Source organism: Echeneis naucrates, chromosome 20, assembly GCF_900963305.1.
Source record: "Echeneis naucrates chromosome 20, fEcheNa1.1, whole genome shotgun sequence".
NCBI classification, from domain to species: Eukaryota; Metazoa; Chordata; class Actinopteri; order Carangiformes; family Echeneidae; genus Echeneis; species Echeneis naucrates.
Window position 1 is genome coordinate 17,418,219 of NC_042530.1, and position 26,664 is coordinate 17,444,882.

Consider the following 26,664-nt stretch of genomic DNA (forward strand, 5'->3'; position numbering starts at 1 on the left):
TTTACCTCTAAAGTGTATAAAAGGCATTCCTCCATTATTCCTTCTTCCCACTTGGTGGCTGAGGTTCGGGAGACCACAACGAGGCTTGACGGAAGTGACTTTGAACCTGGTCAGTGTTTTTCAGGAAATTTTCTATGAATTTCTGGAGGCAATATTTTGCCTCATATTTCGATGTCTAATCATGTTTGAATCTCTGTACAAAGGTGATGAAGTGGATTCCGAGACCCTAAATGGCTTTTTATCATCAAGTGTCTCTGAAGTTCTGAAGCCTGGTGAGAGAGGACTCTGTCGTTCTCAGCATGTCACAGTTACCAGGGTCCAGCTCAGACATCCTCGCAACAAGTTCTCCTCCCGGCCAATGAGCATGCCAGCTGAACAGACCCAAAGCCGAGGACAAGTTGACCTGAACAATACCTGGAACAGCAGAGACCAAGAGGCCAGAAGAGGAGGCAGCTGTGACCAGTCCATCGAAGAGGTCGATGAAACTGACAGTTCAAAAATCAGAGGGGCCACACATTACCGGAGTACATTTATTGACACCCAGACATTACGCAGAACTTGGGACAAACAGTACAAGCACGACGTTTCTTCAAAGTCTGTCAAAATTGTGGCCAGTCCATCCACAACGAGCACAACAGTGGACCCCAGCAACCTATCATCTTCTGTGCCCTCAACCCATTCCCTTGGATCTACTGGGAGTTCAGTTAGCACCATCTATCCCAACAGACCTTATACTGTCGCAGTGCGACCCAGCAGGACTTTAAGAAGAGAGGACAATGTAACCAATTACAGTCCCATCACAACAGCTTTCAGGGCTCCAAGGACTCTCCAGCCTCCCCCAGGAACCTTCTACAACCCCCCAACAGGGAGCAAAGCTAAAGTGCTGCAGAACTGTGCAGCCGCTAATAGTGCTGAGGAAGAAGAAGAGGATGAGGAGGAGGAGGAGGAAGAAGTGTTAGGGATTGAGATAGAAGTGTCTGTAGATGAACCTCTTGAGGAGGTCATTGAGGGAGAGCAGGTGGCTATGTGTCAGTCTCCTAGTTCTAGCCCTGAGGAACTGGGCCAAAACCAGGCCAAACCAGTCTACCAGAGACTAAAGCCCAGACGCCTCCAGGAGCTGGAACATCGAGAGGCTCACTTTGTGTGATCTGAGAGTCAGAGCCAAGAAAAGGTGCTTCAATGTAAAGGTTGTGTACCATGTTTCTTTAATAAGAATTGACTTTGCAAAGACTATTCCTTGGATGTTCTATGATTGTGGTCACTTTGTGAAGAACTAAATGTACCTTTGTCCTTAAATGACAAATAGGATGCACTTAAAAAGCTGTATATTTTTAACATGATTTACCAATAATTCATTTACCAATCACTTGCTCAGTACACTCAGAATATTTATATATTTTTTTTATTTTTATTTTATTTTATTTTATTTTTTTTTTTGGAAATGGTGTAATTACATTTTATTTGAATATTTTTGGATGAACATTTTAAGCGCTCACAATTATGTATGTTTATATACTCCAAAACTATGAATTGTTACAATAGTGCATGTAGCTGTGACTGAAGAAAATGTTTTGTGCACCCATCTAAATTCAGAAATCATGACACAAGTCACATGATTACAAGTCATGTTTCTGCTGCGAGTCAGAACACAACTGTTTTATTTAGGGTATGGTTAATCATTTTGCCAGTAACTTGTGTGTAAAACAATATAATGACCTCTGTTGCCTCTTTTAGTGTTAAAAAGCACCAGTTGCAAAGGGTGTACCTTCACTTCTTTTTATACAGTTGAACTTGTATGATGTCAGTTCTGAAAAGCTTTCAGAGATATCATGACACTATCTTTCTCATGTTAATATCATAACATGACCCCACCCTAACCCTAACCCTAACCCTTAAACTGAAGTAGTTTTACTCATTAACCTAAATCTCACATGCTCTTTGTGAGTAATAGGAAACGCATCATTTATTCAAATGATAGCAGTTTTTCATGATGTAAAGGTTGACAATGTTGAAAAGTTTAGTGTTTAAAAGAACAAGCAACCAAACAAAAAAACAGGTACCTGAAAACAAACACCCTTTTGTAACTTATTAAAATATATTTGGCTACTGCACCATGGCTTGTTTTTTTTATCTGTTATTCATCAAACATTCTAAAATTCATTGGATATAGGAAAAATGCTCAATTTGTTATCAGTAGTTATGTAATGTTGTGAGGTTTTTTTGAGCAAGAAAAACTTGATCTATGTTAATACAATAAACTAAACAGCATGATGACCTGAGAATAGGTTGCTAAATTAAAATAGGGATGTTTATTTCATAGTGGTAAGAGTTAAACAGTGGTGGAATTGTACAATACAATGAGGGCCAGGTGGTTCGGTCATGTAGGCCTCAAGGAATGGATGAGAGGCATTAGCTGTTTCCCAACCGAGAGAAAGGAGATTAAATCAATCTGCTTAACTTTTCACAAGGTCTGGAAACAAGCTGTGTTCGCAGCCCCAAGGAGCACTTAGGGGAATATGCAATGTTAGGCTTTGTTTACCAAGTTTTAGTCCACAGTTTTTATTCTGAGGTAAGTGGCAAATTATGTGGCATTTAATGCTTTGAAATATAGTCATAGATATTAATTAGTGATGTTATGTGACATGTGTAGTGAAGGTTAAATGTTTCAGTGATGTCAACCATGAATTTTAGTATCCAGCGTGTGCTTGCAGACTGGAAAAGTCTACTATTGTTTTGCCAAGCATGTGAAGGTTAGAGCCCAGTGACCACATGGCACTGTGTTCATGTGGAGCACTGAATGAATGGATGGGCATATGGAAACTACTGAGTGCTCTTCATTTGGATGATGGTGGAACTGTGGGATGGTTGAACACAGGTTTGCTGGCTGGGGGTGAAACAGAGGAGCCATGGGCGCAGGACGACAGGTGAAGCTTCTACTGTGGAAGAACTGGACCATCCGCAGGCGGCAGAGGGTAAAGTCCTCTCAGTCATCAACTGCAAGCTACATTTATTCAAATTAGAGTTGAAGTTAGCAAAAATGTTAACTTCTAGTCAGGTCTCATTCTTTCCCAAGTTACATACTCACTGCTCTTTCAAAGTGGGATTCTCATAATGATTATATATCTGAACCATACTTGTAAAACAGAACATCAAACCCATCAAAGCAGCTGCTCCTACGCTGCAATCATTCACATAATTGAATGGGTTTTTGTTGGTGTAGACCAAACATATAACTGTCACACTCGGTACAACATATCACTGAAGAAGTACATTTAACAGAAGGTACAAGCAAGTAATTTTAAAGAATTTCTTAAGTTGTTCGAATTTGTCAATTTTATGGAAAACAAGTTAGATTTCATGGAGATGACTCATAAACACAACAGTATAGCACAGTTGATCAGGACTTGGTCATAACATAGCAGACATTCCTATTTTATTCCTGCAGTAATTAGTATTTGAATATACATTTTAACTCAGTATTGTATTTGTACTCTCTATTTTAGGTTCTCATCTGAGAGTTGATTAGATTTTCTCAGTAGTTATTGATACAGTTTATGGATACATAATAACATATCTTCAAAATTATAACAGCTCAGTTCCCAGGACGTCCATAAATATGAGGCTTGTCATTGCTTCAGGTATAAGTGTTAATTTATAGGGCAGTAATGCTGTCCTCTTTCTCCAGGTGCGCTTCTTTCTGGAGATCATGTGGCCTGTAATGCTCTTCATGGGACTGGTCTGTCTAAGGAGGGTGAATCCACTGTACCGTCAACATGAATGTAAGCAACAGCTTTTTCCAGATCCCTGTGGTTCATAGCCTCCTAAGGATAAAGGCTGATAAATTGCTTTTTCGAAGAATTGAATGCCAGCAGTGTTTCGGCTCCCACAGGCCACTTCCCCAACAAGGCTATGCCCTCTGCAGGGGTCCTGCCATGGATCCAGGGAATCTTCTGCAATGCCAACAACCCTTGTTTCCAGTACCCCACCCGTGGGGAATCTCCTGGTCTTGTGTCCAACTACAACAACTCCATGTGAGTTGGCAGAGGGAAGTGGCTCTGGGCCAGACATGTTGAATTCCTATGAAACATTTGATCTGACAGGCAGAGTTGTGTAATAGAGTCAAAGAGAGCGTGTCCAAAAGTCTCTGGCTTATGTTTTACTTGTTCTAGCCTTTATAAATGCATGCATTCATATGTGGATGTTTGTACCATTGATCAGTTGTTAACATGTCTGAGTGATCTGCATTCGATCTCTTACTGTCCTTGTTCTTCAGATTAGCTCGGTTCTACTCAGATGCCCAGGAGCTTCTTTTCAGTGATCCCCAGTTTCTTCAGCTTGGTTGCCTATGGAGGGAAATGAATTCCATGAGTAACTTCATGGAAACTCTACGCACTCACTCTGAGCAGATCTCAGGTCAGTGCATTGGGCTTTCACCAGCATTATCCAGTTGATAATGTAGTTTGGTTCCAAAATGATTTGCTATTGCATTTTATAGTCATAATCTTCTGTAGAATAAAGCTGCAGATAAAGCAAAACAAGAAGAGAATAAATAAAAAAGATAAATATTTGTGATAATCAATACACTGGGATAGATAAATGCTCAAAACCACAATATGCTTGAAAAACCACATGACAGTATACATCATACCTCACAGTGCTTTTACCCATCAGTCTGTGTAGCTGCACAGTGTAACAGGATTACATCAAATGGATCTAAGAAAGGCCTGTAACATAAGCTGCTTATTTTCACCCTTAGTGTGTTTATAAAGCAGGAAACTGATTCACTAGGCCCCCCATCTACAATTCTCTTCCCTCCCTTTGACATAATATATAAACACTCCTATTAAGGGAACCAACAACCCCCTGTCCATGTTAGCATATGCACTACGCTGTATATAGAGCATGTTTCCCTGCTGATAACATAAACTTTTATGATGGGAGTGGAATGAGGCTGAGTGCATTCCAGCCTATGAATGATCATGTTCGCTGCCATTCTTGATGAAATATGTAGATGGCCACAGAGATATTATCCACATTCCATACAGATTCCCATGAGCCCAAAACAAAAAAATTAATGTATGTTGAGAACCAGGTTTTGCAACTGACAAAATTGACTTTTCTGTTCATTACCGCAAAGCCCTTTAAGAATAGGTGTTGGTTACAAGTGGAATACTGAAGCAAAGAGGTTTCTGTTTTGATGGTTCAGTGTTGCGTAACCCAAATGTGCAATAGCCCTGAGGACTGAAATGTCAGCAGTTATGGTCTCAATGACACCTATTCTCACCACGTTACACAGTAGAGCTTTTTATGAAGACAGAAGATTCTTATCTGATCTGACAGTATAATCTGCATAAAAAGCTAATAACATAGAGAATATGAAGTTAGAAAATGCTGCATGGTTAGAAACATACTTTTTATCGCATTATGTCCTCAAAAGCCTTAAAAATAAAACTTCCTTTATTTCATGTTCTACACAGTGCAGCTCCCAAAGTTAACTTTAGAGAGGCCACAGGGAACATGCAGACAGTACAGAGGTGGAGCACCTTCACCCACTGTACCTACCCTTTTGCCGCAGATTTGTCACAGCATGCCTAAAATAGATGCCACTAAGAATCCAAATCAAAAGGAGCTTTATTGCATGTGTGCTTTGCAACCATCACATAGTCACGAAAACCAAACATTACATGACTGTACAATGAAAGAGCTGTCTCACACCTTTTGATTCCAATGCTACTGTTATCATTTTAGGCCGCGGCGTAAAAGTAGAGGCCATCTTGAAGGACGATGAAACTCTGACATCATTCCTGCTGAGAGACGTTCCCCTGTCAGAGTCTGTGGTGAATCACTTAGTCAGTGCTCAAATCAGGCCTGAACAGGTACACACACACTGACACCTATTCATAAACACACACCTTCATGATGAAATTAAATTGCTGAGTTTCAGTGAATACCTTAGTATTCTAAGACGTGTGCTTAGAAGCATAGCCAGTGCAGAGACTGGTTGTTAGAGTGTGTATTATTGCATGGCAGCAGGTTACACTGTAAATGTTGACAACATTTCAACATTATTTTAAGGAACAGGTCACACCTGACAAAATATATGTAAGTCACAGTTTCAATATTTCCTGCACAGGTGAATACGCATGCATGCAGCGGATTATGTTCAACAAACATTCAAGTAACAAAGAGCCACAACTGAATTTATAGATAGAAGGTGGATGAAAAGATGGGTTACTCCACATTTTAAATAGGCAGAAAAGTGCTGAGGACAGCATCCAATAACCCTGTTACTGGTCTAAAGATAGTGGCTTCACAGTCCTCAACATTTCAATTTATTGTGTCATAGATTTCATGTTAAACACTCAAAACTACTAATTTCCACCCATAAATCTTCTCTTAATGATCCTAAAGAAAGAGTAACGTTTGCATTTTGTAAAATTCCAATACTAGCATTTTTCTTTTTTACAAAAGCATGGGCAGCCTTTGCTTTGTCACTCCATACTATGCTCCTTAGTACTGAGCAAATAAAGAAGGGTCCTAATCACTGAGGGGACACAGAGGGGTCCTTGCATAACCAGGGCCTGGGATGACCATTCACCATTCAGTGCAATAATGACATTGAGTCTACAGCGTTGAAGCTGCGATTTTTGCTGTATGTCTTGTTTCCCTAATCCTAATAATTTCCCTATTTCCCTGTACACTTTTTTCCAGTTTGCTTCTGGTGTCCCAGACATGCATTTAAAGGATATTGCCTGCAGCCTAAACCTACTGGAGCGCTTTCTTGTTTTCTCCAGCCATCGAGGACTCTATACTGTCCGCAATGCCATGTGTGTCCTTACCCCACAACAGCTGCAGATCATTGAAGACAAATTCTATGCCAATGTCGACTTGTTCAAGCTCTTCAGGCTGGTCAGTGCTTGATTATCCTTGGATTTAGAAAACTGTAAATAATTTAGATACCTGTCCAATCTCTTATAATTAAGCTCCCAGTCCTGGCTCCACATTTACACAAAGCAGCATGAAAGTCTTTGAAGACATTCTTTGAAGTTTAATAGTATAACGCTGACGGATGCATTATTTTAATTTTGTAATTGAACATGTTTTGTCTTGGCACAGTCGTCCAGTTACTTCATGAATAAGAGAGGCCTCTGTAGGGACTGTTGGTATTATTAGCTTGTTTCCAAAAATTTTTCAAATAAGGCTGAGCAAAAAGTAACATTATGCTGATATTGTCCATATAGTTAATTGGTAGTGTGATTGTGGTGTTAATGTATGTCTAATAAATCCCTTAACTGGGTTGAGAAGTTAGTTAAATGATGTCCTGACTACCCCAAAATGCTTTAATGGTAATTAAAGATGGCACATTAGATTTAACTCCATTATTTAACTGATGTTTGGCTTCATGTCAGCAGTTTTCGCTCAGACAATCAAAACAGCAAGCTGACAAAGGCCTATTGCAGGCACATTGTATGTTTAGAGTCAGGAAATACACCGGATAAACAGTTATTATTATTTTTAGAAGCGCTATGACTCACAGGGTGAGACAATTATTTCTCAGACCAATTCTGTTTTAGTTTTTGTAAAATAAAATTAGAAAGCCCTAAACTACTGATGAAGTACCTATGCTGTAAATATATTATTTACTATTCAGATGAGAAACACAAACATCTATCTTCCACCAAGGATAAAGTTCAGGTTGAAAGTATTTTACAGTTAAATTGATTACAAGTATATACATCATCCAGTGCAGAGAAATAAAATGTATGAAATGAAACAGCCCTAAGCATTAGCAGAGCAGGGTTAGGGTTAGTAGCAGTGGAGTGAGGATATACTCGCTGGAGGTTGAGCATGATCACACGTTACAGTGAGACAGGCAGCAACAATAGCTGCCCTTTGCCTCGACTTCTTCCAGGTGCAATCACATGTGTCTTGGAAGAGTGAGTGCAGTTTATGTTTGGTTTACCTCTCTCAGTCACACTCACATACACATACACACACGTGCACACACACACACACACACATAGGGATAGGAAGATATGTAAAAGAGGAAGGATGTCTCCCCTAATGGTTCTGTGTCTTGCCCTTGGGCTTCCTTTGGCTTCTAGCCTGTTGTGGTGTGAACTGGCTGGAAGATCTGTGGGCAAAGCCAGCAGATCCTCAAGAAAAGTGCTATCCCTGGTTTTACCTTTTGGCCCACTAAAAGATGTCTATGTCACTTTACGTGTTAACCCGCTATGATTATAATAATTATAAAAGCATAATTGATTTATAAGGGGGTAATAAGAATATTTGACATAGAGGAAACAAGATTATCACTTGTATAATGAGGTTATATTAAAACTTATAAAATATATGAAATATATATTAAAACTATCTATTTGTGTTTTTCCATAGCTTCCTCTTGTTCTGGACAAACACTCTGAAGGCATCGACATTCACTTCTGGGTACAGGTTGTCTCAGCCACCTCGGGCAAACTACGAGAGGTGAGGCACAGCCCCTGCAGCCCCAGCCTATCTCCTTTCAAAAGTTCACTGCCCTCTATTTTTAGTCCTCAGGAAACAGTTGCTTCCTCTTGCTTGAGTTTTACGCAAACACAGACAGTAGAAGGACATCATTAAGTGCGTATGAGGAAGGCTAAATCCAGAAAAGGTTCATTTAGCTTAAAAAAAACAGATACATCATAGTTAGAGGACCATCACAATGGAAATCACATTGAGGCTGCAGAAACAAGTGAAGCCTCTGGAAAAAAACATCAGGGATGACTGATTTCCCTGTGTCTGTGCGCCTATTATGTTCCTTGAATCCCAGTCCAAAGAGATTAATTATATCAGTTGAATTTGTGTTGTACCTGTATTGTAAACACATACAGACATAACTTACTGTCTAACATTGTTATGAAGTAGCTAGAGATATTTTCTAAATATTACAGGCCATTAAAAGGTCATTACTATGTTGGAGACAGAGGTGCAAATCAAAGCTGCATCAAATCCTAACCCTAACCCTAAACCCTAACCCTCCCTAAGGGCATACAAAGGTCTTTGTATCGACCCTTCAGCTGTGGAAACTACCAGATAAAGAATGCTGTGTCCTCACTGGAAGCGTTAGTGCCGCTTTGTGTAACGTTACAATTACGCTAATGGGCAGTGTTACAGTTAGCCAGTTAGGCTAACGTCAGGTAGCTTATGTACTGTAAGAAATTCCTAAACAGTGGATTTGTCCCAGCTGCAGAAAAGTAATCAATTTCCACAAAAAATCAAAAATCCTCAGTAGCGAGACTGCTAAATGAGTCATCTGTAGCTGATACTATTTTAATGAATAAACAATTTTTCTGAATAGTTTAGTATTAGTATGTGAATATCATTGATTTTCCGGGCTTTTATCAAGTGCAGACTTAATGCCCAACCTGCAAACTAATCAGAGCAATGAAACACGAGTTTGTTATATCAAACCCACCACATACAAGAGGTTGGGTTTAGCTCAATAAAGGTGGAAATCAGTTTAAATGGGTGGATGTTAAGCCTGATCTGTGGAGAGAAACAGAATGTGAACTTGTGATCAGAATGGCAAGCCCATAGTAGTGTGAGTAAAAATGTTTGTAAAAAATGTAAAAAAAACACTGCACAGGCGAAATCCATTGGCTGGGAGGTCCCATCTTTTGGTCTGTTTTGTCCCACTCCAGTCTCTTGTTATCGCGCTGAGCCACTTATTTCTTCTCTCTGGATCGTTAGGGAAGCGATTAAATGATTTACTTTTGTTTTAACAGGGCTATTTGACAACAACTGTCAACCATGATGACAGTTTCAGTGGGCCTAAAACTGCCAGAAACTTTCTTTACTGCCAAAATGGAGGTGTGATGTCAACTCCCGGGGCTCTATTTAATGTGTTGAGAATTCCAAAATTCTCAACTTCCAATAGTTGGAAGAGGCACTGCCGACTAGATGTGTTTGCAACTCAAGATGAAGCTTCTTGGGTGATGTACTGTAGAAGACTTGTATTAGGGGATATATAATCTAAACATTTTTAAGACAGAGTTTTTCTTCTTTAATATCAGTATTGTTCATATTATCATATATTCTAAGGTGATGTAATAAGTGCAACATACTTAAGCCTGACCAAAAATCTGAAGAACCCTAAACTTCCAATACTTTTCTCACAAACACTTTGACATCTTATAGCCTACAAATTTTAACTGAAACTAATACCATCATTGATTGGTTGCACTCAAAGGTTCATCTTCTCTGCTCATACTTCAGCCCTGTGTTCCTTCGATTCTCTCTCCACAGTTGTTCCAGAGGAATAGCTCTCAGGAGCTGCTCCAGATCATGACTCCTCTCTTCCAGAACAATCTATCCTTCAGCCCAGTGATGGCTGCTGCGTCCTGTCTGGTATGTGGCTACAATGAAGGGGCCTTCTCCCAAGTCACTTCCTTTAATTGGTATGAAGACAATAACTACAAAGCCTTCTTAGGAATCAGCAGTGGCAGAGCACAGGGACACTACACAAATGACAACAGCACCAGTGAGTAGACCAGACATTAGTGTAATAGATTACAGAGTAGGTTGCCCCCATCTTTCAGATCTATTATAAACATTTTCTGCAGTAAAGTATATTGATAGAAAGTGGATGATACATTAGTATTTTGGCTTCATATGAAAGACTTAGGATTATAGTGTGTACATGGATGCCTGTTTGGATTTTTTTAGAAATCCCCCCCTCCTTCATAATCCAACTTGGTACTTTGCATTTTTGGATAAACATGCAAGGTATTGGCTAATTTATTTAATGATATGCTGCTGTCTTTCTATCGTTGGAAACCAGTGGCTGACAGTGTGTGTGTACACAATCCTTTTCTCCAGCTCCTTTCTGCAATGATCTGATGAGAGAACTGGAGTCCAACCCTGCCACCAGGATTGTGTGGAACTCTGTCAAGCCTATGCTAATGGGACAGATCCTCTATGCACCTGATTCGCCGGCTGTGAGACAGATCATACGAAATGTAAGTAGTAAAGCTGCTGCTTGTGAACAGGCAGTGACAATAAGGAGGCTCCAGTAATATATGAAAAAATGTGATGAACAGAGTAGTTCAAACGGTGGATACTGGATATCTCATCTGCTAATGAATAAGGCAGGCAAACCTATACTGTAGTCAATGCATTTTTCTCTCCAAAGAAGGTCAGTCATCGTCTGGTCATGTCCACCCATTTGTTTTTGGATGCGGATTTGTGTTGTTTAAAGCTCTTGCGTTTTGTCTGATATATAATTTTGTGCTTTTTTCTTCGGTAATTCTTTGCAAACACTGGAGGAATAAACACTGACAGATAAACATTAGCTGAAAGGGTTAGGGTTAGAATGGTATGCACCCAATATAGTTTAGAATAAACTAAACAAAATTTAAAGGGGGCATCTTCAAATACTTCTTTGTGCTTTGGGTATATGATAGTTTTCCCACATACATATCTTAACAGGAGAATGACCTTGCAGAAGAAGCAGTTATTGGTGTTCATAAATCACTGACTGCATTTTTTTTTTTTTTCTGTTCATTTCGCGAACTTACCTGACTTAGCTGCTTTAACCACCATCACCTTGTCCCGTATTTTTTTTCGTCTGAGTGAAGAAGTGCTCACTTGTGGGAACCTGACTGAGATTCACTGGGCAGGCTGAATACATTCGGCCAGTTGTCACCAACAGTCTCCATTGTCAGCCCAGCTCCATTGTCCCCATTGTCACCCAAAATCAGACACAGACAAGAGGCGTTTAACTGGGAGTACTCTTGAGCACTTTCACCCACCACTGCATGTGATGGAATACTGAAACAGCCAGTTTTTTTGCCACAAAGTACTGCGCAGAGTGCATTTGTTGCAGTTGCTGGTTATCAGAACAGGCCCAGGGGAATTCTTTGTGTGTGAATGTATGTGCATCTTTTCAAAAGCCTGCTTTCACAGGGAGTTTAATGTGGGAATGGTATGTACTGTAGAAAGAGATTAGAAGGACTTGTGATAGTGTCAGTATTTAAGTTTGTGAGTGTTGTGTACACATGTGCATGTGTATTCATGTGGGATTTGATGTTCACTCCAACGTGTTTATTTCTTTTAATTTTATCAGAATATAGGTGCATATTTCTGACTGTTGTGTAGCAAAATCTGGAATTTTTTTAGACTAGTTGGATGTGCGTCTTTATTTTTCATGAGTTTCCTCCATTCTTTGAACACACGTTTCAATTTCTCTGGCAGGCTAACACTACATTTGAGGAGCTCGAGAGGCTGAGGATAATGGGGAAAGCCTGGGAGGAAGTGGCTCCTCAGATCTATGCTTTCTTTCAAGATGGAGTTCAAGTTAAGATAATCCGGGTAGGACAAAACAGTGTTACTAAACAATGAAGTTTAATGGTACACTAGAGCACAATAATTTATGAGGGCAGGATTAGGGTTAGGTCATTGTATAAACACCTTTGGCAAAGCCAATAAATCATTTTAAACTAATACTTCTGAATGCAGCTTTACTGTTCTTGATACAGCAGCTCTCAAGCAGGATCAGGATCTCCTTTTGTGTTGCCATTGACTGGACATTGACAAGGTTCAATAACCATCTTTTAAAAAAATGATTAAAATTGCTATTCTAACTTTATCCTGCTCTTTTGCTCACTTGGGATTTTTTTGTTGAGTCTCAGGAGTTTCCAAAATTTCCTGTTTGAATACAAAGCCCTAATTATGGGTTTACGCTAATTATTATAATCTATTTCTCTCTGCCTTTGTCCCTTTGTCCATTTATCCCCAATACTGGCCATATTTGCTCTTATTAGGCTCTGCTCCACCCATTAATAAGCCTTATGCTTAAATTTTTATTTACAGTCAGCAGATTAACAGTATTTCAATTTCCTTCCCTCCCTCTAAAAGTTTGAATGAAAAAATACGACAATTGCTTGGTAGATTCATAATTAGAGCAGTTATTCTGAACAAATTTAATTTCGTGGCTGCTTGTTATGAAATGTTATTGCTGGTATCTCAGCAACCTCTTCCTTGGGAAAAAGTTGGGTAAATAAAGATTGTTCCTGTATTTCCTTTTTTTCAGGACACCATCTGTAATCCATCAGTGATGGATTTCATTGATAGGAATCTGGAGGACGCATTGTTTTCCTCCAAACACATCCTCAATTTCCTTTACAATGGCCCACCAGAGGACCGGCCGAGAGATGTGCCTGATTTTGACTGGAGAGACATCTTCAACCTTATCGACCGGGTCATTCGGATTCTTAACCAGTATGGGGATGTGAGTTGACATCACTGAAAATGCTGACGATACGTTTTTGTTGGTAAAATTCATTCGTACGCATGCTTATTTAAGGTGTTGTCCAATCATTTGGCAGAAGTGCTGTGCATTATTTATTTTTTTAACCTGTCCTGTTCATCAGCTGAGGCAGGCAGTATGAATGCTCCTGGTGCCTTGTTGTGCTGAAACTGTTTTACTCTGTGAAGAAGTCTGGCATACTTGCCATTTGCATTTAACTTCATTGGCAATCGTATTGATTTGCTGGTAAAGCTGAGGCTCAGGAGTGGATAGAAAGAGAGAACAGGATAGGGAAGACTGGGGGGGGGGGGGGTACAACAACAGCAGCAGCAACACTATTATCATGGGGAAGACGGGCACACAGAAATGACAACAAGAATATCAACATAAACCGTGAGATCAGGGTTTTCCATCCAATGTGAGGTGTTTATGTGTGTAACCTACGGTTTGCCATTGGATGCTGTGGGTAGGTGATGCGGGTGACCAGAACACACGCCCCCCAGCCCAGGATAACCGGCAGGGCAGGGCCAGAGCCACGAGGGCCAGCCTCTCCACGTCGAATTATGTGATAGATTAAATTATTGGGGACCAGATCAAACTTTGCCAATCGTGATAAATCTTCGATAACCCTATGCCAGCAGTTGTTGACAGGTGTACAAAGCCAAAGAGCATGCAGATAGCAATCTAGAGAGTCAGTCAAACATTTGTTTGTGTGAGGCCCAGTTTGAACATCCTTTGTCCTTTATAGTGTGTTTCAATGTAGAACCTTGTAATTTATTAATTGTAGGTTTCTATTTTGTATCACTTTAACGTGTTGGAACAGGTTTTTATCCAAAGGTTAGGGTCTGGGTTGTTAGATCTGTTGTAGACAGTATAAAGTTAATTTTAGACAGTAGTTTAGCCGGTAAAAGCTGTAGAAAATCTGTTATTCTGGGGGGAAGCTCTAAATCCTGTTGGCTAAGGTCAAACCATGCCTGAATTATAGATTGGAGCTGAAAATATTCCAGAAATTTGTTTTTGTTGGTGCTATTATTGGTGTGATTTCATTGAATTGTATGAATTTGTTGTCTTGGAGGATATAGTTTAAGTGTTTTATCCCTTTATCAACCCATGCTGAAAAATGGATAGATTTTTTTATTTTGCAGGATGTCAGGATTGTTCCAGATAGGCGTGAGCCTACAAGGGATGTTGGAGAACCCATTTCTTTTGAGGAATTCCCACCAAGCTGTGAGGGTGTTGCTGATGCTAATACACTTGAAGCAGCTGTGATGCATGATAGTAGGACTGATAAAGGGCAGATCAGAGATTTGGATTTCTATGCGAAATGTTTCCTCAATTTTGAGCCACACTTGGTCTAAAGTGTTTGGCTTCATCAATTTTAGTTTTTATTGTAATGTATTGGTAAGTAGTAATTTTAAAAGTTTGGTAATTTCAAACCACCAGGATTTTTACTCATTTGTAAAGCCTTTACACTGATATGTAATGGTTTAGCTTTCCCAAGAAATTTGGAGATGTGAGAGTCTAGTGATTTGAACCAAGTCAGGTTGGGTTGGAACCATTGAAAGAACAGTTTTTTGGCAAGATAATCATTTTCACTGCTACTCTTCCCATAAGTGATGTGGGAAGTGTCCTTCATGGTGTGAGGTCGTCCTCTATTTCTTTAATTTGGATGGTGTGGTTCAGCTGTGTCAGGTCAGAAAGTTTGGTGGGGATGTCGATACCTAGGTATCTAATGTTTCCTGGCTGTAGTGGGGTGGTTAACGTACTCTGGAAATATGAGTTTATTGGTAGTACAGTTGATTTGCTCTAATTAATAGACTAGTCAGAGATGGTTGAGAATTTGTCAATGAGTGCTATTATTTCAGGGAGAGACGTTTGCTCATTTCGTAGGAAAAGTAATACATCATCAAGATAAAGACTTATCTTATGGTTCACATTTGCTCTCACTTCCTTTTAATACTTTTCTGCTGAACTGCAGCTGCAAGTAGCTCTATAAATATAGCAAAAAGGGAGGGAGAAAGTGGGCAATCCTGCCTGGTTCCCCTTTGGAGAGAAAAGCTTGGAGAAGTTTGATCTTTTGTTCTAACACAAGCACCGGGAGAGCGATACAAGATTTTGATCCAGCTCCCAAAGTTATCGCCGAACCCAAACTTTTGTAATGTGGTGAGGAGAAAATTCCAATTTACCCTGTTGATTGCTTTTTCTGCGTCTAGGGAGACTATCATGGCATCTTTGCTCTGACTGTTACAATAGTCTATCAGGTTGATGGTGCTGGCTGCGGGTGTTGTTGATAGAGTGTCGGCCTTTAATAAACCCAGTTTGGTTGTGATGTATTATGTGAGGTGTTACTTTTTCAAGTCTTCTAGCTAGCGCCTTGCAAATAATTTTAATATCTACATTTATAACTGATATTGGATGGTAGCTTAATGGGAGTGCAGGGTCTTCGTCCAGTTTAAAGAGGAGGCTAATATTTTCACAGTTCATGTGCGGTGGAAAGGTCGAGGTTTCCTGCATTTCTGTGAGCATCCTGTAAAATATTGGTGCAAGCACTGGCCAGAACTCTTTGTAGAATTCTGTAGGGAAACCATCTGGTCCCGGGGCTTTCCTGTTTGGCATATGTTTGAGGGCTTTTTGAAGTTCTGCGGTGCTTAGAAAGGTTTCAGTGCTGGACTTGGAGGGGTTAATCTCAGACGAATAAAGTTTTTTATAGACTTCCCTAAAAATTTGATTTATTTCTTATGGGTCACAGGTTATTTTCCCAGTGCAGTTTTTTATTGATGATATTGTTTTGCTTCCTTTGTTCTGTTTTAGTGGGTTTGCTAGAAATCTGCTGGATTTATTGCTATGTTCAAAGTTCTCCAAGCGTAATCTCTGCAGTTGGAATTGTATTTTGATGTTGAGTAATTCATTTAGTTTAGTTAATTTAAGTTGGAGTCCTTAAGCAACGATGTATTAAATCTCCATTGTTTAGAAGGTGGTGTTTTAGATTTTTTTTGTGAGTGTCAGAGTGACTGGTGTGTAGTTGCTGATGGCAATGGGGTGGATCTTGGTGTCAAAGACATCCTTCACAATTGAATTGCTAATTAAAAAGTGAGTGATCTAAATGGGAATAGAAGAGTGGTGGACTGGCGAGTAGTAGGTGTATTCCTTCAATGTGCAGTGACGCGAACGCCAAGCATCGTAAAGACCAAAATCACTCATATACTGCTTTATTATCTTGGATGATTGGTAGTTGCGTTGGCTAACTGCTCTACTGATTCTGTCCACCTGTGGGCTGAATGCCAGGTTGAAGTCCTCTCCTACTATAAGTGCTGTGTCTGTGGGCTGAAAGTGCTGTGAAGAAGCTGTGGAAGAAGGAGGGGTCATCAACATTTGGACCATATATATTGGCAATACATACCTCGGTGTTGCGTGCAGATATGCTAACTATTATAAACCTAACTTCTGGGTCTACAATGGACATTATGTCCTAATGTCATTGTTAATTAGAATGGCTTCGCCTCTTTGTTTGGTGTTATAACTAGCTGTATAGGTGTGCAAAAACTGTGATGAGCTTAATATATGATTTCCTGCTTGGGGTAGACGGGTTTTTCATCTGAGCTGGTTCCGCGCACATTCCAAGTGACAATGTGTGTATGTGTGAATGTGTAAAGTGTAGCTCTGTGTGTGTGTGTGTGTATGTATGTGTGTGTGTGAGAGTGCATGCGTGTGGCGGTGCTGAAGAGGAAGAGAGTGCATGTATGTGGCCAATGTAAGTGCATACTATATAATTGCACTGCAAACCATATAAACATCACATTCGAAAATAAAGTGTAACACAAAACAACAACAGGAAAAACAACAGGGTGAGATAAATACACATTTTCCGTGGGTGAGAACAGCATGTTATACAGCGTGCAATTTGCATTTGTATATTTTTAAATGATTAACACAGGCTTGAAAGAATGAATGAATGAGAGAAATTGATGTTGCCTTCATCCGTTAACTTAAGCATATTATTACCATGCTCGGGTGAATCTGGTGAACTCGGTGAGTCTGATGAACCTCAGGTGGAGAGAGGAGACGCGCTTTAATAGAGCCAAGAGTGATCTCCGGAATAGCTGGCCGTTGACATATAGTTTGTCCACAGCAATGACATCGCGGGGAAGTGTTTCCTGTAGTTCTGAGGATTTGAGGATTCAGATTGTGATTGGTGTTTAAAGGTGAACTTGTTTGGTTGCGTTCAGGTGTGTGCTGCCATGTTGAATCACGCACAGGTCTGATGTTCACTGAGCCATGCTGTGTTGTGCATTAAATACTACATCTCATTAGATTTAGTTTCTATTCACAATAAACCTCAGACTGAAGGAAAATATATTATCGATTGAATTTGGTATCACTGTTGGTGTAAGATGTGCTGCTTGAGGTTCAACGAGAGATGATCTACTTGGACACCCACATTAAAATGGCCATCTTCACAGCAGAAATAAACCGAAAAATGATTCTAGCCTCTACAACTAATTTTGCTAACTGTACAGCTTAAAGTTCTGTAATTTGCAGAAAGTGTGACCTTTTGATGGACAGGTTAGTTAGTAAGCACTTGCTTGGCTCAGCTCTCAGCTCCACGTGCTCTCCTACGCTTTCCACATTACTGGATTAGAGTCACTGGCAAGATGGCATTCATGGATCTGTCCCCTCTGAGCTTAAAAGCCTTAACCTGTTGGTGATGTCACAGAGGCCATGTCCCTCGTTATTTAGATCAATGTTGTGGACCCAGAAAAGCCCAAAGAATGTTGAACTAAAAAACACTCATGGATGAAGTGGAAATTTGATTATAGTCAAGCTAACATGTTTACATAAACTTTAAAAGTCCAGTTTTGTTTTTTTTTTTTAGGTATCATGTAGACGTAGTAACTATGTATGTCTGTAACTACAAAGGACCGGCTTGTCTTCATGATAAAAATCAGCAATGGTGTCAAAACTAAATAATATGCCTCAATGTCCTCCATGAGGAAATATCAAATCAAATCAAATGCATTTGTATTGGGCCAAATCATAGCAAAGTTACATCAAGGCACTTTACATATAGAGCAGGTCTAACCCTTTATGGAGCTGTTTTAAAGACCAACTATATCTCTCCAATAGTGGCAAGGAAAAACCTTTATCCTTTATCATCATACAGAGAATGTCTTGCCCTCCAGACAAGAGAGATAAAATTTCAGCTCACCATTTTTTCTATGTTCAAACTGAAGGCATGAGGGTTGAGGTGTATTAGAGTGGAAAAACTGTCCTTGTTAGAGAAAAACAAGTCAAAAGGTTTGTGGACATGATATGGTTGAGAGGGGAGCAGCAAGGGAACAAACTGAGTAGATTATTAACAGTTAAAAAGGACCAGTGTGTGTGTGAGTGCCAACCTCCCACTCCATGATGACACTGATATGGAAGAGCAGCCAAAAGTTTCAACGACAGAATGTAGACAATCTGCTGACAGGGCACATTGTCCTTAATCCAATCTGAACAGCTTCAGGAGTGGGGTGCTGCTCTGCATGGCATTGAAAGCCACACAGGAGTTTGTGATTGGAAGACCTTCACAGATTCCTGTGATTTGACTTTCTTTAGTGAACAAAGGGGGAAAAATACAATTACAGCATGTGCAGCTAAAACAAGGCACAGCATAGCTTCTTCCTGCCACAACAAAACCCAACATGTCATCGCATAACTTTCAGGTTTTTGCTTCTCAAAGCATCACATAGTTGCATCAATGTAGTCCCTTTTAATGTCATGACAACCAGATGAAATTCTGGTTCTGGATTTAACTGAATTTTTACACTTCTCTGTTATGAATTTTTATCATTAGAATTTTAACTTATTTATTGTCTGACTGATGTTTTTAACAAATAATGTCTTCTCAAATAAATTCTCAACACACGTCTATAGAGGAGACATTAAACTGACCAATGTTTACCCACCATTAATCCCATATAAAGACAGCTACATGGGTGATATCTTGATCTTGGCTGGGTAAAAGGAAGATGACAGCTAGTTGCTTCCTCTTCACAATCTGTGGATCTTGTTGGGGCAAACTGGGAGGCAGAAAGAGAAAACCTTGACTGGATCGCAACAGAAAAAGGCAGCGCTTATTACCAAATCAAATGAGTGAGGGAGACAATAAGGCCCCTGGGCTTAGGTACCTAACGATGATAAAGCCATCACACCGATCGTATAAAGCATGAATATCAATAGTGTGAGCTCAAGGAACTACAACAGACCATGACCAAAACTGCCTCAGAAACATCAGTTGTTTATACTGAAGGAAACACCTTGTTGATGGGAGAGACTGATCACAACGGTAGAGGACCATATTAGGTCCTAAAAGACACCTGAGGCTGCAATGGACACAAGCTCACCAATATACTGGAAAAACATAGCTTGGTCTGAATCTGGATTTTCTGCTGGGGCAGTAGATTGCAGGGTTAGAATCTATCATCAGCATGGACAGCAAGACAATACTAGCCTCTTGTGTTTTAGTGTCTGTATTTTTACTCTGCTTGATTATTCTAGTACAGTTTCCCTTCAGTGATCAATAAAAGTTCACTGTTAGAAAATTTCCTGTAAAAAACAGTCAACAACTGTCATGTTACTGTAAAAGTACCGTCTTTTTACTATTACTCAATTTACAGTTTTGTACTGACAATGAAAAATACATAATGAACTGGTTTTTAAAGTTACTTTCACAGTATTTTACAATTAAATGACTATTTAGTTTGTATTATTTACATACATTTTAATAAACCATTTTAAAAACCTAAATTAATACAGGTTATGACAGGTTATACACATAGGAATAGTCATATGATTGCATACGATTAAAGGCACTTAAAAAAAACATGTTAATGGACCTCACTGATTTTAGGCTTTCATCAGTTTGAACCTGGCTACAAGCAGCAAAGGCAAACCACAACAAAATGTCCTTTGCGAATGAATAACATAGTCACTGATTATTCAATCCTTTGATTACAATGTAAGAAAAAAACAAAAAACAAAACACAGATTCTAATTGCACTTTACTTTTTCATTGAATGTAAAGTTGAAAACTTCACTTGCAGAACAATTGCATGTTAAATGAGTGCTGACAAAAACCGGAGACAGCCTTCTCTCTCAAAATGCCTTTTTGTTGAAAATAGTGCAATGAAAGACACTTAGACTCAGAAATATTGACATGATCAACTTTATCAACTTTTTAAACTAACAATATATCAAAAAAAAAAAAAAAATACAGTGTGAGACAGTCTTTAAAAATTAAACCAGGTGACCAGAACAGATTAAACAGTTCACTTGAAGAAACTGCATCATGTTAGGTAGCTTTGAACCAGGGGACTGCTCCACAAAGCAGGATTAGAAAGTTAGCCAGCTACTGTAAGTATGAAAATATTACATTATTGTGATATTGTTTTGAGAATGTAAAGCAACATTTGAGCTGGCTCTTTGAATATGATTTAATATTGATTCACAATTCAAGTTATGATAAGTCAAATTTCAGAAGTTAAACCTACTAAACATGCTTTGTGGAGTAGGCTACCTACTGTACAGTAAGAATATACTGTATGGCCCATATATCAGTGGTACAAATAAAACAAAGAATGTTAAATTAAAAAAAGGCTTTTCAAATATAATGCCCCTCAAAAACAGCTCAAATTAAATTTGGACAGTCAAAGACACCAATTTTCTTTATCCATCTCAATTAGCTGTGTGTGTGTGAGAGAGATCAGCTTCAAAATAACATATATAACTTCTCACATAAAAAATTAAAATTTGTGCCCCTCATTCCTTCTTATCATTAGAAAAAAATGTCTCAAGCCATGAACTAACACTTCGGACAACCATAACATTCCAACCTGAAACATGCAAATAGTTTATGTGTAGTTTCAGAAACAGAACACAATAACACAGAGAGAATGACGGAACAAATACAAGGTGTACGAAAGAGATGTCATGAGTAAAAGGATGACTGAGAGAATAAAATATATCAGACAGAGAAGAAAAAAAGGATTTAGACTACTCTGGTGAGAGGTGAAGGAAAAAAGCAGGTGACGTTGAGAGGGAGCGGTAGAGAGAAGAGAGAAGATTGAGACAAACTGGTGTTTTGAAAAATATATGTGAGTAATGGGATTGAATAATCTCACCATCTCAAATGAATTCCCATTCAAAGTCCATGAGTCTCCTGAGCAGAGTGGACGCATATGATTTGACTGTTGTAGTCTTTTTGTTTGTGACTTTGCCCGTTTTCTTGGATATGACTTTGCCTCGTCCAGTCTTGGTACCTCTCTTGGGGTTTATGCCAATGAAGAGGCTGAAAAATTATAGTTTTCCTTTAATGTGTAAAAATCAAGTTGTTGGACTCAATCAGATTAACAACACAATTTAGTAGAAATTAAAATGTGCTCTTTGTGTTGTTTGACTAATTGACAATCATCTTTGAAATTTCCCAGCCTGGGTTGGGAGTTTTCTGTGTGGAGTTTGCATGTGCGTGAGTTTCCTCCCACCATCCAAAGATATGCATATCTAGGTTAACTGGTGATTTTAAATTGTCTGTAGGTCTGAATGCAAGCGTAAGTGGATGTTTGTCTCTGTTTGTCTTTGTGTGTTGGCCCTGTGATGGACTGGCTACCTGTCCGGGTTTACCCCACCCCTTGTCCAGGACATTGGCTGGGATTGGCTCCAGCACCCCGGCGACCCCGAAAACAGAAAAGTGGTAGAAGATGGATGGAAGACTAACACCATCCAGTGTTAGTATGGTGATCCTAATAAAGTGCTGGCTGACAAGTGTAAAAGCTTACAATGACTAGTCACAGAGGGCTTTAAATTCCAAATGAAAATAAGGTGTCAGGATCATTTACAAACTTTTTTCAACTTTCCTCCTATTGGACAGTAAGATGGTAAGACTGTTTTTGCACATTGGTATTCACCTGAAGTGTGAAATTCTAGGACAGGCCTATTCATGAAATAATCAATTAGACACAGGTCTTGTCTCTTGCTGATTTTAATACCGCTGTTGCCTGACCACTGTGTTCTCAATTCCATTCTCCACTTGATTTGAGAGTTAAGACAAGCTGTCTTTACACTCTGCAATTTGTCTCCCTGTCCAGAGACATTGAAATCTACCCTGGTAGGTGAGAGCCAGAGAAAAAATCCAACCGTCAGGTTGTTTTTGTTTACTATTGACCTAGTGGAGGCTTAAAGAAAATGAGAACGCATCACATACCATCTCTTGTGAAGGCCTTCAACACTTAAAGTGAGCTAGTGTATTTAAAGCAATGTTGAAATCTCCCCTTTCTTGCGGGAGCTAATATGAAGGAGAGGCCTATCGCCCTGGGGGGTGCCATGAGGGGCTCCTCAGGGCATGGTTGGGTGGATGGTTGGTGCTCAAGTTTTTGTCCAAGTTAAAGCTTACAGCACTTGAGTGTGACGGGGAGAGTCGGAACGATTGAGGCCGATTAGATACAGCTGTCACTCCATCCACTGCCCTTTATAAAGCACCAACAATGGCTGTAGGCTTGATGGCTGGTTGGTTGCATGTTGGCAGCATGCATGTGTATCGCACCACACAGTCTGCACTGAGTCAATGAATGCTGGAGCGAGTTCAGATATAGGAAATGCATATCATTTCAGAATGTATTTCTTTTTTTAATGGGCATGTATGTGTGTATATATGTTTGTGTGGGATCCCAGTGGTAAAAATTGATGCCCCCCACCATTTACTTTGACTGGGTTTCTCATCTTTTTAAAGAATACATGGATGCAATGAACTGCTATGATATGAAAAATAAATAAATTAATTAATAAAATAAATAAATAATACTTTTCTGATAAACTTGTAAGTGATGGAAACATTTTTACACATGATGGTCAAGCTGTTTGCCACACAAGGAGAATGGCTCTCAGAAGAAGAGTATCACTGATCTGGTGAAAGATCTCATCATCTACAGTACAGGCAGGATTGCCACAATTTAGACATTCAATTTCACCAAAGACTGAATCTTGATGACTGGAATATACCCCTGAATTTTCATTTAATTTCAGTATGTAGTTGAGATGTGTGGTTTCAAGTTGTGACAATTGGTTCAAATGTTTCAGCCACTCAGGATCATTTCTAACAACTCTGGCAATAATTTTCAGTCGTCATCTGAATCTTTGTTGGGTCAGCTTTGCTTTATGATTAATAAAGGGAATGACAGCCTCAGCTGTACGTTGTTTAGTTCTAATAAGCTGATGTTAGCCTGATAATAAGCTAAACTATGATGGTGCACATTGTAAACTGTGGCATTAGCATTTTCACTATAAGCATGTTAGCATGCTAGCATTAGTATTCACCTCTTTAATGGTGTTTTGCTGGCTCCCAGCTCTTACATCACCCTTTATATGTTTGTTTTTCCTCCCTCTCCCAGTGTATGATCCTGGATAGGTTTGTTGCTCTGCCTGATGAGGATGCCATCACACAACGAGCCCTGAACCTCCTGGAGGACAGCAAGTTCTTGGCAGGCCTTATCTTTGTAAATATGTACCCTTGGACCACCAATGTCCCACCTCATGTGAAGTTCAAGATTCGTATGGATATTGATGCAGTGGAGCGCACCAATAAGGTCAAAGACAGGTTAGACTCAAACTGAAGTTTGAATTATGAGTTTATCGAAATGATGATGACAAACTTTAAGACTAACTATTTATGTGCTGCTCAGATATTGGGACCCTGGCCCCAGAGCTGATCCTATGGATGACCTCCGTTATGTTTGGAGTGGCTTCGCTTATCTGCAGGACATAATAGAGCATGGGATTATCAAGACTCAGACGGGAAAGGAATGGCCACTAGGGGTTTACCTTCAGCAAATGCCCTATCCTTGTTATGTGGATGATCTGTGAGTTGACATTGTGATCGGCAGGATGACTTTATTTCTGTTTTTGAGTTTAAAGGCATAATTTTCAGTCATAATTTAGACGTACAGTTCTAGCATGAGTAATGACTTGCTCCCCACCATCTAATTTCCTCTCCACCTCCTTCATCTAGCTTCATGCTGACACTGAATCGATGTTTCCCTATCTTCATGGTACTGGCCTGGGTCTACTCTGTGTCCATGATAGTCAAGAGTATCGTTTTAGAGAAAGAACTCCGTTTAAAGGAGACCATGAAGGCCATGGGGTTCACCAATGGTGTCATCTGGTCCACGTGGTTTATTGACAGCTTCATCATTATGGGGACTAGCACTGCTCTCCTCACAGCTATCATCACGGTGAGGCACAATCACCAAGAAGATGTCTCTTAGTCTGATCTTTACAGTGTAATGTGTGCACACCAGCTTTTTCCTCCTGTGTTCCACCACATTCATAATTGAATTGATGATTAACACAAAGTGTCTCTGATTGATACCATGACATCATGAGAATTGTGTCACTGCTTTTACAGCAAAGATGGTAAATGATTAACTAATTTACCCTGTGAATGTTTGAAGTCCTCTTATCACAAAAAGATGCTTGGCCTGTTCTGACCTCTAGTGGTTTCTTTGTGTAAACCAATGTCTAATACTGAATGTCCTCAAATAAAAAAATCTTAGTTTTAATGCTGCCTGCAAAAATATATTGGGGAAAATCTGTGTTAATCTGTGTGTTTCCTTGGTTTACAGGGAGGAAGGGTACTGTACTACAGCAACCCAATCATCCTTTTCCTCTTCCTTCTCACCTTTACCATGGCTACCATTATGCAATGCTTCCTCCTCAGCATCTTTTTCAACCAGGCCAACCTCGCAGCAGCATGCTGCGGCATTTTTTACTTTACCCTTTACCTCCCACACATCTTCTTCTTTGCCTGGCAAGACCACATCTCCAAAGACATGAAGATCCTGGTGGTGGGTGTCACAATGGCTAACCATAAATTACATTACAAAGAAGATATTAAGATATATATCTTAGGCTATTAATATATATCCTAGGCTAATAACAGTATCAGTCCTCAAAACCTCTTTTGCCTCTTCCTTCAGAGTTTACTGTCCCAAGTGGCATTTGGATTTGGGACAGAGTATCTATCACGGTACGAAGAGCAAGGTCTGGGTCTACAGTGGGACAATATCCAGACAAGCCCCCTGGAGGGTGACGAGTTCTCCTTCCTCATCTCCATCTGCATGATGGGCCTGGACACTGTACTGTATGCTGTGCTGGCCTGGTACTTGGACAATGTCTTCCCTGGTCAGTGTATCCGAGAAAAATGAAGAGAAATGTAACATCTTGTTTTTAAAGATCATTTCTGGGACACAGGATGTTTGATTTATGCACATTTACAGTAGCTTGGGTATGACATTGCTTTTCCTTCAATTACAGGAAAGTATGGAATTGGCCGGCCATTTTACTTCCCACTTCTCCCCTGTTATTGGCTCAACGCTGTGACTCCAGCTTCAAGTAAGTCTATCACTTGCCATTAACACAGAGGCTTATACTAAAACCAATATTTTCAAATATTTATCCCAGATGATATGCACTGTAAGTTGTCTATGCCAATTATTTATTTGTATTGTTATTTTCTGTCACTATTTGAAAGGAACCAACACACTTGGGTCGGATAAAAAAGGCTTTGACAACCTTGTAAACAAGGAACAAGGTGAGCAGCAGAAAAAAGAGGAGACTGATGAAGAACAGGAGGAGAACCAGGAGAAAGTAAAAACTCTGGAGGAGACCAGCTCATGTAAACACCAAGCTCAGAGGGAGAGGCTGGAGAAGGGGCTCCAGGATGAGGTCCAAGAACACCAGGACAAAGCCGGTATAATAACTGCAAGTCTTTTATCAAGACCAGTCCCCTCATTTTATCTCTATTTCACTGTGGAAAACTCAATGCCCCTGTCTATAATTACATTTGCTGCCATATGTGAACACATTGCCAGTTCCTTCTCAGATTGCTGAGTTAATAAGTGATAGAAACTGTTATCTTTCCATTTCGACCTCCCAGCATCTGTGTGCTACTTCTTTGACACACATTGGAGAATATTGTGACATTTTTTTCAAGTTTGGTTAAATTTCATTTATGATTTTATTGCTTTGGTTCCTAAAAAGGCACATTTGCTGTGATGTATTTGTTTTTTTAAATGTAGTGAATATACTTGATTGACAGTGACAGTGTGTGGTTGTCTTTGCTGTGTGCAGATCAGTCATTCTTTGAGGCAGAGCCAACTGACCTGGTAAAGGGCGTATGTATCCAGGACCTGGTCAAGGTATTTGACAGCAACTCCAGACCGGCTGTGGATGGTCTTAGCATCAATTTTTATGAGAGTCAGATTACTGCCTTTCTGGGCCACAATGGGGCTGGGAAGACCACCACCATGTATGTCGAACAAATACTGTACCTGAACACCAATCATCTA

At 39.7% G+C, this 26,664-nt stretch overlaps 2 protein-coding genes across 6 annotated transcripts in view; both read left to right on the forward strand.

Annotated features, from left to right (window-relative positions):
* Positions 1–2,111, forward strand: part of arhgap29a (Rho GTPase activating protein 29a) — a 31,819-nt gene extending 29,708 nt beyond the window's left edge. For all 5 annotated transcript variants that reach the window (XM_029529506.1, XM_029529505.1, XM_029529507.1 and 2 more), the window contains 2 exons: positions 1–109; positions 204–2,111. In XM_029529506.1, the coding sequence (XP_029385366.1) occupies positions 1–109; positions 204–1,147 (1,053 nt within the window). In that variant the 3' untranslated portion in view covers positions 1,148–2,111. The remainder of the gene's footprint in view (positions 110–203) is intronic.
* Positions 2,112–2,906: 795 nt separating this feature from the next.
* abca4a (ATP-binding cassette, sub-family A (ABC1), member 4a) overlaps positions 2,907–26,664 on the forward strand; it is a 40,620-nt gene continuing 16,862 nt past the window's right edge. The window contains exons 1-19 of the mRNA XM_029529504.1: positions 2,907–2,972; positions 3,686–3,779; positions 3,890–4,031; positions 4,274–4,413; positions 5,749–5,876; positions 6,712–6,909; positions 8,395–8,484; positions 10,285–10,519; positions 10,858–10,997; positions 12,232–12,348; positions 13,070–13,267; positions 23,710–23,915; positions 24,001–24,177; positions 24,327–24,549; positions 24,940–25,161; positions 25,294–25,498; positions 25,631–25,708; positions 25,848–26,071; positions 26,419–26,624. Of these exons, the coding sequence (XP_029385364.1) occupies positions 2,907–2,972; positions 3,686–3,779; positions 3,890–4,031; positions 4,274–4,413; positions 5,749–5,876; positions 6,712–6,909; positions 8,395–8,484; positions 10,285–10,519; positions 10,858–10,997; positions 12,232–12,348; positions 13,070–13,267; positions 23,710–23,915; positions 24,001–24,177; positions 24,327–24,549; positions 24,940–25,161; positions 25,294–25,498; positions 25,631–25,708; positions 25,848–26,071; positions 26,419–26,624 (3,089 nt within the window). The remainder of the gene's footprint in view (positions 2,973–3,685; positions 3,780–3,889; positions 4,032–4,273; positions 4,414–5,748; positions 5,877–6,711; positions 6,910–8,394; positions 8,485–10,284; positions 10,520–10,857; positions 10,998–12,231; positions 12,349–13,069; positions 13,268–23,709; positions 23,916–24,000; positions 24,178–24,326; positions 24,550–24,939; positions 25,162–25,293; positions 25,499–25,630; positions 25,709–25,847; positions 26,072–26,418; positions 26,625–26,664) is intronic.